The sequence below is a fragment of the Harpia harpyja genome, chromosome 9 (genome assembly GCF_026419915.1).
Source record: "Harpia harpyja isolate bHarHar1 chromosome 9, bHarHar1 primary haplotype, whole genome shotgun sequence".
In the NCBI taxonomy this organism is placed as follows: domain Eukaryota; kingdom Metazoa; phylum Chordata; class Aves; order Accipitriformes; family Accipitridae; genus Harpia; species Harpia harpyja.
The window spans coordinates 27184502-27196599 of NC_068948.1; the positions used below are offsets into that span (position 1 = coordinate 27184502).

The 12098-nt window shown below is 47.1% G+C and overlaps 1 protein-coding gene across 17 annotated transcripts in view; it reads left to right on the forward strand.

Moving 5' to 3' along the window:
- Positions 1-12098, forward strand: part of UBAP2L (ubiquitin associated protein 2 like) — a 31343-nt gene that overhangs the window by 11146 nt on the left and 8099 nt on the right. For 10 of the 17 annotated variants that reach the window (XM_052795899.1, XM_052795902.1, XM_052795907.1 and 7 more), the window contains 12 exons: positions 93-167; positions 3673-3725; positions 5226-5311; positions 5769-5940; positions 6821-7022; positions 8254-8531; positions 8810-8982; positions 9743-9932; positions 10547-10601; positions 11064-11238; positions 11442-11514; positions 11854-12049. In XM_052795899.1, coding sequence (XP_052651859.1) covers positions 93-167; positions 3673-3725; positions 5226-5311; positions 5769-5940; positions 6821-7022; positions 8254-8531; positions 8810-8982; positions 9743-9932; positions 10547-10601; positions 11064-11238; positions 11442-11514; positions 11854-12049 — 1728 coding nt within the window. The remainder of the gene's footprint in view (positions 1-92; positions 168-3672; positions 3726-5225; positions 5312-5768; positions 5941-6820; positions 7023-8253; positions 8532-8809; positions 8983-9742; positions 9933-10546; positions 10602-11063; positions 11239-11441; positions 11515-11853; positions 12050-12098) is intronic. The other 7 variants (XM_052795910.1, XM_052795914.1, XM_052795912.1 and 4 more) reach the window with 2 other exon arrangements.

Genomic DNA, 12098 nt, shown 5'->3' on the forward strand with positions numbered 1-12098 from the left:
CAGTGAAACTTGCCTTCACTACTTTAAGTCAAAATTTCACTGGTTGTCTTTCTTTTCTTTTTTTTTTTTTTTTTTTTTTTTTTTTGTTTCAGGACTTGATTTCATTGGGGGTGAGGGCTCAAATTATCCCCGAAAATTTGACACTGCTCCTGGTACGATACATCCAGGTGCATTAACTACCCCGGATACCTTTACTTTATAGCTTTTAAAAAAAAACAAACAAACTGAAATATCTGTGGATATGTCATTCTTCTCTCTCTTAATTTGTTAATTTTAATGAATATTTTACACTTCTTCTGACTGTGCTTTTACTAATGCTGACACCTTGAATGTAAATTGGGAGAGGTTAACCCAAATTCTTGTGGATTATGTAAATTTTAACTTCAGCCACTGCTTCTCAGCACCTAGAGCAGCTCTGTGTCCACAGCACTGATGACGGAGTATCCCACCCGAGGGCAGGAACTGCGAGGCAGCTTAGTTGTATTCTGCTTGTCTCGCATCCAGAAAGCTGTGACTTGCTGTTGTCCCTGTGCCATTTCCCTGGCATGGCAGTTCGGTTCTGCAGTGATTACTTCACTGGCCTCCCCGCTATGTTTCTGCTTAGGGTCAAAACACTGCTGCAAGGGGAATTAGTCTTGCTAAACTATCTCAGTGCTTTGCCTCTGCTTACGGTTACCTCTCGATGTGCTTGATGGCTGCTTTGGCATGCTCTTGCTGCCTGGCTGTTCTTCTTCTTCACCTGAGTAGACCTGCCCTGCAGTTGAAGATGACGGTGGATTTTGAGATGACCGGGATGCTTGATGGCAAAGCTGCTCAGTGCCTGGCCACATTATTTCCTGCTCTTACACCTTTATGCCTTATGAAGCCAAGAGACACCCATGAGATGATCCAGTTTGTCTTATACCTACTGAATCCCACTGGTGTCCATAACGAGGCCAAAATTGTGTTTGACTAATGTCTTCATCTAACCTGAGGTCTGGAAGTCGAGGCGAAGGGCCCTTCTGGAGGAACTTGCCACTTTGCTCTTGAAGGTTAGGACAGGAGGAGGAGTGTTGAGGCTGTAGAGCCTCTTTTGCAGGGGCCCAGAAGCAGACGTACTTGGAGTGCTTCTGTTGCTTTGGAGCATCTCCTGGTTCTCATCTCTGGGTTAATCTTTAACTCTTGCAGGCAGCACAAGGCTGTCTGCTCCAGTGCTGCCATTGTGTTTTTGCCACACTTTGGCTTTGTTTGGATTTACATTCCTTTGAGGTGCAGAGTGGGGGGATTTGGGTCTGTCACCCTTCCAGGCTGGTGCATGGAACATGTATCCAGTCATTGAGATAGTGGCAGACTACCTGATGAGCTGTGGGAGGAGCAAGCTGGTTGCTCATCTCCCGGTTTAAAATTAAAAGATAGTGTATTGGGGAGGTAAAAAAAAATAATCTTGAAGACACAATGGGATTTTTTTCTTCAGCACATTCATATTTGCAAATGCCTATTGACTTTTATTTTTTCCCCTTTTCCTGGTTTGAGGAGCTAAAGACCAGTGGCTCTTTGAAGGGCTTTCTTAAAGGAGAGAGGAGGGATTGCCATTCAGAAGACAACACTTCTGAAATGGTGATAGAAGTCTCAGGGCATTACTTGCATTGCAGCTCTCCCCTTTGGAAGAGCTTGATGGAGAGCGATACACTCGTTTTCTTTTAAAAAAACTAAACACACTGTGCTGGTTAGGAAGCTTTCTGGAGCATTTCTGGCAAATGCTTGGCTGTACATTACAGGTCTTTGCTTTTCTGTTTGTCCCTTCATGTGTAAGGAGCACAAAGCCGTGCTGAATAGGTGTTCCTTACTCAAGAAGTAGACTTGCCAGGAAAGCCCCATCAATGGCTGCTCTTCATCTGCAGGATTTCCTTCTGCTTTTTGTGCTGCTTTGCTTTTCTTCTCATTTCCCCCAAGTGAGCAAGACTAACAGAGCCCTGTGCAGTGCTCCTACATATACAAACTCTTCTTGGGGCAACTCACCTGGCTTCCTGTTCTCCCCTGCCAACTGCCCAACTCACCCAAGCACCTCCAGCTCCCACTTCATCTCTTGAGTAAGGGTTGAGCTGGTAGGATCTTTATGATCTATGAAAATCTGGAAAGGAGCCTTCCTGCTACTGCTGTGAGGGCACCAAAAAATCTAAGGAATGATGGAATCTGGGTTTTTAAACCCCAGATGTGTTTTGCATTGAATTTATTGAACTCCTCCTGATGCTTCTGCCTGGGGAGGAAGGGGTAGTGTGCCTTGAGACTCCTGGTACTCGGGGAAGTTATGTTGTTTTAATATCTGTATTTCTAACATGAATATTAAAAAAACCAATAATAATAATCCAGGAAGGCTTCTTGAATTGGCTCAACTTGTCAGGCAAAACAAAAGACCCACCAAAATAACAATGAAAAAAGAATAATTAATGGATAATATACTTGTTTCATGCACTAAATCCCCCACTTCTAGACAAGCAGTTGTTTAGATATTTTGGCCTCATAATTGAATTGTGTATGGGAAGATCTGCTCTATTCTTCCCCTCAAAATCTCAGCGAGCCTGATTGTGTCCTGCAGAATAATCTACAGTGTTCTCATTCCCCATGTGCTGTGTTTTTATGCTGTAAAAGGCTTTCAGCTTGTAAAAGGGCTGATGCCAACTTGTTCCGTCCTTGTAAATGTCTCCAAGGTTAACTCTGGCTGTCGGGTTTTGTTCACCTGGTTTGCATGGGCTGAAAACAAGCTGTACAAAACAGGGCTGGTTTTATGTTCTGAGTTTTTTGGGATGTAAAAAGCTCCTGCTTTCCCCCCACACCAAATTTTAAGTTGTCTAATGAAGTCACCACGTAATATTCAAAGTACTGAGGCTAAACTGTGATGAATGGAACAAGTTGAAGATGTGGCCAGCCAAAACTTCTTTTTCCAGTAATTTTGCTCTCATACAAATTGTGCTGTGCTGGATTGTGGCTGAAATCTTGTGCTTTTCTCCCTGATGTTTTAAGCTACTCACTTTGAGCATATCTCTGAAATTGGTCATAGAAAATGCAAGAATTGCTTAGTCCCTTAAATTTTTCATTCTGATTCCCATTTGCCTATGCACAGGGGGTCCTGGTGCAGTGAGGTTTCACCATTTGGTGAGGGCGGGGGGTGCTGTGAGAGGAGGACAAACCATATGAATGGTTCAGTTGTCCCTGGGTTTTATAGAAACTTATGGTTTAACTGGGTGGTAAGGTCCTGCACAAGAGCTGGTGGGAAGCCCCCGAAGGAGGTGCTCTGTCCAAGCTGCTGGGGTAACACTAACTGCTCATGGGCGCAGAAACTTGCAGCTACTGCAATACAAGGGGAAATGAGGAAAGTAGCACAAGGAGGCTGGGGACGATGCCAGGGCTTCCTTGCCAAGCTCAGCTTCCCTGTTCGGTGTTGGGGGGTGTGCATTGCCATAGCTGCCAGCCCAGTGGTCCCTCTCTTTCAGCCTATCCTGCCCAAGCAAGGCTGAGGTGATCCCATCATGGTACCTTGCCCTTGAATTGTGGGTTGGGGTCAACTGCTTTAACTTGTCTGGTTGGCAAATAGAAATCCTCTTGGCTGCTTGCAAAGCTCCCCAGTGCTTCCCTGGCTCTTGGAGGTAGAGCTTTGATGCACGCTTAACTTCTCTACCTGTTGTTATCTTGTAGGTGCGTGGAGGGCTGCAACAGAAGAATGGGGCACAGAGGACTGGAATGAAGATGTAGGTACTCGCCAAACACCTCTCCTCCATGTGTCTGCTGGCAGGCTGTTGTCCTGTTTGTACACACACAGCTATGAGAGGATCGCAAAACCCATCCTCTGCAAACTACGGGCATAGCCCAAGCCAGGCTCCCAATTCTAGGAGCTATGATGAATAAGTAAACATTGCTGTTTCTAAAGTACATGTGTAGTAGAGCTTGTCATAGCAGCCCAAGACAGGAAGGGATCTCCCAGGGCATTGAGTCTGGTCCTCTCATTTCCTGCAACTGCATGATTTAATTTTTCCATAAACTGGCCTGACTCCACACAAGATTCTTGCTCTGCTCCTCTGGTGGAATGGCGGTTTGGGAAGGTTTGCCTTTGATCCACACCACATGCCATGGAGGAGGCAGCAGTGGTTTCGTAGATGAGTCACGTGCCTCTGCTGGTCCTTGTGATTTGGATTGAACAGAAACTCTTGGCTTTACCTTCTGACTTGCTCTTTGGCATGTCTCGTGGCTTTTTGTTCTCTGCCTGGTGTGTCCTTCAGGGGAGAATGGATGCTGTTATCACCTGCTTTTAATGCCTGTGTATCAGTTTCTTCTGAAATGGGCTTCAGTCCCTCTCTGAATCAAGGGAGAACTTCTGTTCTTGCAGATTGGGGCAGGGTTCGGCTTTTTTAGTATCATTGTTAGTTTTGCATGCTCATTTTTGCTAAGCCTACAGAATGGGCATGAAGGGAAAGCTTCTGCTTTCCAGGCACTGTCTGAAGGAAGCGCTCCTGCTGTGTTTGGAGATGCAAGCAGCTTCTCTATCTGTTCAGTCAGGTCTCTGCTTGAAGAGAGCCTTTGATAGCCCTTCTTGCCTTCAGTGTGTGTGATATGCTCCCAGGGGTTCCTGATTCTGTTTTTAAACTCTTGAAGTTTAGTTGCTGGCAGCTCCTTAGTCTGGAATAAAAGCTGTTCATATTCAGATATGTTCCGGGCTAAATCACAGGTGGTCATTAAACCTCCCCTTCATTCATTTTTGAGCAATGTTATTTTCCCTTCCATAGTTGAAGTAGATCTGTTGGTCTCTGGTCAGGTCATCCAGGTGAAGCTAGGATCATTGGAAGCTTAACAATGTGTCTCAAGCTTTTTTCTCTGACTTTTCTAGCAATGCTTGCATGTACCTGTGCAGTGGGTTTTGCAGATCAGTGCTGCATACCATCAATTCAGAGCACCTGTCTTAAGACCCTAGCAGCCCTGGTGGATTTGTGGACTATGGGAGATTTGTAGAAGGATTTTGGTTTTTTTTTTTCCACTGGTAGGTGAGGTGATTCGTGCGCTTGCCTGAGGACAAACAAATGAACTAGAAGCTGATTCTGATGGGATCCAAATGTTAGAGGAGTTTAAGTCTAAACACTTGAATTTCTTGAATCTTTCTGTGGCTGTTTGTCTCAAACATTTGTGTGCTTTAGTTGGAGTACTGAGGGGCTGTTCTCACTTTTGGATTATTTTTCCCTTTTTTTTTAATCTTTCAGCTGTCTGAGACAAAGATCTTCACCGCCTCCAACGTGTCTTCAGTGCCTCTGCCTGCCGAGAATGTGACAATCACAGCTGGACAGAGGTGAGAGCCCGTGGCAATGCTGTTTACATGGTAAAAGTGGTACACAAGTCCCAGAGCAATTTGCCATCTCAGACTAAATCTTGCCAGCTAGCTAAAATGCAGCAGCTCTGAATAAGATGAGAAGGATTTAAATGGAAAAGTTGAGTTAGGAGTTTCCGGTCCTCATCCTGGATTAGAGTTTCCCTAGGCTCTGCTGCTGGTTCTTCAGATTTGGGGGCATTTTGCTGTGTTAAATTAATGGAAGACATGCTTTAAAATAGAAGGCCATGCAGGATCTTGCTTGGTCTGTGTCCTTTTGAAGTTGGTACTGGCAGCTGTGAGTTAATGTTCTGCAGATTCATTCAATTTATAAAGTAAAAGCTATAAATTGTGAGGCTGGAGGTAGAATACCACTGGAAATGAGGGGTGTGACAGACCTCATGTTAACCTCAGTGGGTTATCTTCTTTCTTTATCCAGAATCGATCTTGCAGTCCTGCTGGGAAAGACGCCCTCTTCTATGGAGAATGAGTCAACAAACCTGGAGTCATCGCAGGCTCCTTCCCTGGCCCAGCCACTGGTGTTCAGCAATTCCAAGCAAAGTGCTATATCCCAGCCTGCCTCTGGTAACTCCTTCTCTCACCACAGCATGGTAAGGAAATACCAGTCTCTGCCAGCGTGCGGGTTTTAGCAGGTGTTGGTTTCCCTGACATTCTCTGTCTGCTTTTGGGCAATATGGGAAATACAGTTCTGACACCTGCTTGCTTCTTGTGGGTGGCAAAGTCCTCTGCTTGGATGATTTGCCAGTCTGCTCTAAATCCAAAGGCATGAAGTCCATTGCTTAATTAGAAATAACTGGGATAATTCTTCCCCTGTTGCCCTTGTCAGACTTGCAACACTTGCTTCTTTCTTGCTCAGAGGAAAGGAAAAACTTGCAGTCCAGGGCTTGCATATTCAACCATTTGAGAAGTGGAACTGGTTGGGAGTTTGGTGTGGGATGAAATGCTGGCATTTACTGATACGTGAAGGAAGGAGGCACTGAATCTGAATCAGGGATGTGCACAGACCTGGGCAGATGCTTCTTTGTGGAACTTCAGTAAAAGAAATAAAAATTGTGCATTTAACGGTGAGATAGTTCAGGAAGGATTTCAAAACCACCTTAACTGTAAAGCCAAGTTCTTCTGATGGTTGTCCTTTTTAGTGCAACTGAATGAATGTGAACAATTTAGTACATTTTTAAAGATCCTATCTATTAACTTTTTGTAAGCCTCCATGACACTGTAAAATGCCATGGGTTGGGCCACAGATAAGTGTACCTGCGCTAACATGTGAGGCTGTGAGAGAAGTATGAGCTCTCCTTGCCAGCAGTGTCTCTGTGCATCTGGAGCTCAAGAGTGTTAAGCTGAGGAACCCAGTGAGAAGCAGCAGGGTACAGTGCATTCAGGCTTATGTTAAGAGATGCATCTGTCCTCTGAACCAAGTTCCAAGCCAAGGGAGATGTTGACTTTGTTATTTCATTGCTGAAATTGCAGGTGAGCATGCTGGGGAAAGGGTTTGGAGATGTTGGGGAGGCCAAAGGCAGCAGTACCACAGGTTCTCAGTTCCTGGAGCAGTTCAAGACAGCCCAGGCTCTGGCTCAGCTGGCTGCTCAGCACACCCAACCTGGTGGGAGCACCACTGCTTCTTCTTGGGACATGGGATCCACTACGCAGACCTCGTCTCTTGTGCAGTATGGTAAGGAAAAGCAGCGTGGCTCCCCAAAGGGGAGCGTGTTCTCCCAGAACTGCAGAAATGCGCCACAAGCAGTGGTATGAGGGATTCAGTGCAGGGCCAGATCACAAGTTGTGTTGGAGCAATTAATCATGTGTGCAAGTTTGTGAGAGTAAAATGTAATAGTGCATGTGAGTCTTCCCTTGTTCCTTTTGTACTTAGAGCTGTTGAATCCATCTGCCTCCTGGTCATTCCAGTCAGCTTCAGGGCCAGGGATCTGGCGTTCCCGAGACCCTCATAGTGTGCAGAACTACTTCCTAGTGTAAAGCCATGTAACAGAGAAGGGGTCTGAAAGTGGGCACCTCTGGGGAGTAGTTCCTGAATACCAACATTTGTCAGTCTTATCACGCTGCTGACCTGATGTTATGTTTTAAAGGAATGCGATTCTGGTGACTGTTAAATACCAAGTAGTAACTCTACCTCTGGGCTGGCATGAGGGAATAAACAGTGATTAAGAGAGGCTTCTGCTTTTCAGTTGAGATGCTGAGCCCTGCTGTGGTTGAGTACTAGTGCCATTTTTTTCAGCTTGTGTGTTTTATTTCTTGCTATAGGGAAATGGCTCTGGTTCAAATCTAAGTGGAAGAAAAATCGAGCCCTGTCCTAGCAACAGTCAGTGTTGGCAGCTCCTGATCTTTTCAGACAAGGAGCCACAGAGGAGAGTCAGAGAGAATAGGAGTTGTTTTTTAATAAGCTGTGGTAAGGCTTAGGCGAAGGAGGAGGGTGGTGCAGTTGTGCAAAGATGTGAGGGTGGGCAGCCCTGAGCAGCAGTATTGCTTGGAGGATACCCAGTACTTGCAGGGGAAAGAGCAGGCAATGAAATGCAGCAATGTTGGCAGAGAGGGGGAAGGAAGCAGCATCAGGCCTGTGCAGGACTCTGACATGCAGTGCCTCCACACAAGGGACTCTGAAGTCCAGCCTTCCTTGGAGGACGGAGGACTTCTGCAAGCTTGCTTTCTCCTGTAGAGGTGGTGGAAGGAGCTGAGGGGAGAAGGGCTTAAAAGGCTCGGTGTTGATGGTGGTGAGAGTGCAAGGCTGGGGGTGGAGATGCTGGGGTTCTCTGCTCTCTGATTTTAATGGGCTCAGGAGGAGTCGTAGTGTGAAATTATTTTATTTTTCTTGATGCTGAGAAGTGTCAGAACTTGATTTAGTTTTAAGGAAACAAATCCTGCTAACTCAACTCTGTCTCTCCTGGTAGATCTCAAGAACCCAACAGACTCTTCTGTTCATAGTCCCTTCACCAAGCGTCAGGCCTTCACATCGACTTCAACCATGATAGAAGTGTTCATGCAGGAGAAACAACCTGTGGTGACTGCCTCCACAACCGTGCCGCCACCCCCTTCCTCACCGCTGCCCAGCAAAACCAATCCTGTTCCCCAGATGTCCCCAGGGTCCTCAGACAACCAGTCCTCCAGTCCCCAGCCAGCACAGCAGAAGCTGAAGCAGCAAAAGAAAAAAGCATCGTTAACATCAAAGGTGCGGATCAATGGTGGGGAAGGAGGCATTGTATTGTGTTAGAGCTGCAGAAAAATCCATTTGGGCTGGTGAGGGAAGGGCTGGGCTTGGCCTTCCTGCTTTTAGCATTGGGTGTTTGTGGGGGTGACAGAAAAGCTTGCCTGCCTGGGTTGAACAGTGTAATTCAGAGGATGGAAGCCTGTAACTACCGTCATGTGCTGGGAAATGTGGATACTAAAGTAATTTTCTGTGCTGATCCCAGGGAGTGGTTGACCCTTTCTGTTGTTCCTCTCTTGCAGATTCCTGCGCTTGCGGTGGAAATGCCTGGCTCAGCAGATATCTCAGGGCTAAACCTGCAGTTTGGGGCATTACAGTTTGGTTCAGAGCCTGTTCTCGCGGAGTACGAATCGACGCCCACAACAAGCACCGCCGTTAGCCAATCTCAAAGCAGCCTGTACACCAGCACGGCTAGGTGAGGACCAGGTGTGAGGAAGGGAACAGTTAATCCAAGCAGGTAGCTTTGGAAGGAAGCTGGTCCTGTGGACTTTAGTTATCCTGCATACTAGTAGACCCTTTCTGACTGTGCCGTGGTCACAAAGGGGGGACAACGTATGCAACAGCAAAGTGTAAGTTGCCAGCAGACTCATTCAGGCAGCTCTATGACTGACTGGGCCTGTGGTACTTATACAGAAAGCATACGTTTCCTGCTGCTGTTTAAACTGTTGCTGGAAACACAGGAGGGGAATCCCCAGTGCAACTGCCTCTTGTCCTTGGTGAACAGATTCTGTGTGCTTTGTCCTGCTTTTTGCCTGGCAAACTGGGATGCAGTGGAGTAGGTGTATCTACGGTCACGATGCCTTGCCAAAGTGAAGTCTTTCTGTCTTGTGTCGGACTGACCCTTAGTATCTGGCCAGTCCCTTGAGTGCTGGGACCTGAGCAGTGGCAGCTCATGAAATGTCACCTAGAACACAGCAGCGTGTTAGGCAAGGCTGCAGCTAGGTGCCAGCATCCTCCTGTGGTTGGGCTAGCCCTTGTCCGGGTATGTTTCTCTGCTTGGTTTGCTTGGCTGCTTTGTGTGGTGCCTTTGTGCTGATGCTTGGGGCTCTTTATTTTGAAGATTTGAAACGAAGAGCCTACAGTCTGGGTCAGCAGCTTAGAACAGGGGTGTTTTGGAGGAAAACGTAAACTCTTTTTTTTTTTTCTTTTTTTTTTTTTTTTTTTCCCCTTTGTAGTGAATCTTCATCCACAATTTCGTCCAATCAAAGCCAGGAGTCTGGTTACCAGAGCGGCACAATACAGACAGCAACGTTTACCTCCCAGAACAGCGCTCAGGGACCACTGTATGAACAGAGATCCACCCAGACGAGGCGATACCCAAATTCAATCTCCTCCTCGCCCCAGAAAGATCTGACCCAGGCCAAGGTAGGGAAATAGCTTCACTCACCCTTTGTGCTGAGTAAGCATAGCATGTGAAGCACCGTCTCGGAGGAAGCTAAGTGGTTTATCAAGTGTTTCTGTGATCCTCCAGCCTCACCATGTGGCTTGCAGACTCTCGTGAGAGCTTTCTTCTCGCTGCTACCAGAGTCCTTAGGTCCATTACTTACCTGGGGCTGGGCCAGTGGGGTTAACAGCAGTTAAGTTGATTGCAGGCCGTGTCATGTCATGCATGACCCTGCTGCAGAGTGGCATTCAGGCTAAGGATTTAGTTTTGTCTTAAGGATTCAATTCTTGCATGTTGCACACAAGTTCAGTAACATCAATTTTGGCTAACAAACTTGGGTTGAGGATGTTGAGCCAGTCTAACTACCAGCAGCAGAGAAACTTCTTGCACTGCTTTCTCAAATATGTGCTTGGGGGTCATGCTGGCACAGGGCTAGTTGAGCTTGGGACTGACCCTGACACAGTCTGGTGATATGTGTTGGTAGCATGCCTTTTTTTCACAACTGAGGAGGGAGTGTGGGAGGGGGCTGACACTAGATCTGCCTGTGGAAACGAGCAGCTGCAATGCCCAGTACTCTTTTTCTCTTCTTCCTCAGAATGGTTTCAGTTCTGTACAACCCACGCCATTACAAACCACACAGGCTGTTGAAGGTAAGAGTCTGTCAGTGCAGTGGGTGTCCTGAGTCCCTTGTACTGCTCGTATTCTTTGCTTTGGATGAAAAGCTTTATCTGCGCTAGAAGAAAGTCCTTTCCCTGCTGGGCTAATTGCTGCCACTCAGATTACTTGCTTGCCTTGAAATGTTCAGTTTTCTGCTGATGGATACATGAGATCCTTGATGAGTCACTCCCTGATGACAGTAATTTACTCTGATTTGTTTGTGAAAGGCACCTCATCTGTAGGTCTTGAACCTCTTTGCAGAGCTGATAGTGGTGTTGGGGTAAAGTCAGACATAGAACACAATCACGCTGTCACAAGTGTGTAACTGGTTGGCAGCAGTGAGGGAAGCCCCAGACCTCCCTGCTCCTCTATCTGAGCCTTTGTTGATCCTCACCACTGAATTGCCCTCCAGGAGCTTCTAGTAGCTGCCCCTAACCCAAAGCTTTTGTTTGCAGGTGCTACAGGCCCCGCAGTGAAATCCGATTCCCCCTCTGCTCCCAGTATTGCGCCTCTCAATGATGGGGTATCTGCCTCGTCCTTGCTGACAACAGCCAGCCAACACTCAACATCTCTGAGCAGCCTGAGCCACAGTGAGGAACTCCCTAGTACGACCACCACCCAACTCGGCAGGTGAGCAAGCATGGTGGATGGATTTCTAGAGAAGCAGAACTAGAAGCAGGGATCTATAGTAGACATCAAAGTCTGTCTCATGCAGTGGGGAAGACTGAGATGACTCATCCCATCTGAGCAGATGGGGAATGGGAACTGCCCTGGTGCTACCAGTGGTGGCTCTCGCATCTTGGCTTGACAACCTTTTATTCCTCCTTCTGCAGTACATTACCCACCCAGCAGAACAGTCTGTCCTCATCCACATCCTCTGGGCGAACGTCAACCTCAACTCTTCTGGTGAGTCTAGGTGTGCTCTAGCGCTTCTGCAGCAGAATAAATCTCCTTGCTGCAATTGCAGTGTTCAGCCCTGCTTCTTCCAGCAGACAGATGTGTTGGGACACAGCTGCACAAGAGGCTTGGAAGCATTAGGGGTTGGCTGCTATCAGGACTTTGGACTTAAGCCAGATGCAAAGCAGGTTTCTTTGTAGCCTGCAGCAGCTGTGTTCATTGCAGGCTCTTGGGAACGGCCAGGTGCAGACAGAGCCACGCAATATTTTATATAGACAGTGTCCTGCAATATTTCTGCACTCAATTACATCTGCCTGGTCCCCTAACTCTCTTTCCTTCCTTCCTTAGCACACAAGTGTGGAGAGTGAAGCAAGCCTCCATTCTTCTGCTAGCACTTTCTCCACCTCCTCCAGCACAGTGTCAGCTGCCCCACCAGTCGTAAGTGCTTCATCCAGTCTCAGCAGTGTCAGCAGCCTGGGCCTCAGCCTCAGTAGTAACTCCACAGTGACAGCCTCAACTCGCAGCTCTGTTGCAACAACATCAGGTACTTTCCTGGGTACTGCTAAACAGGAGGAGGATGTGGGGGCTAAGAG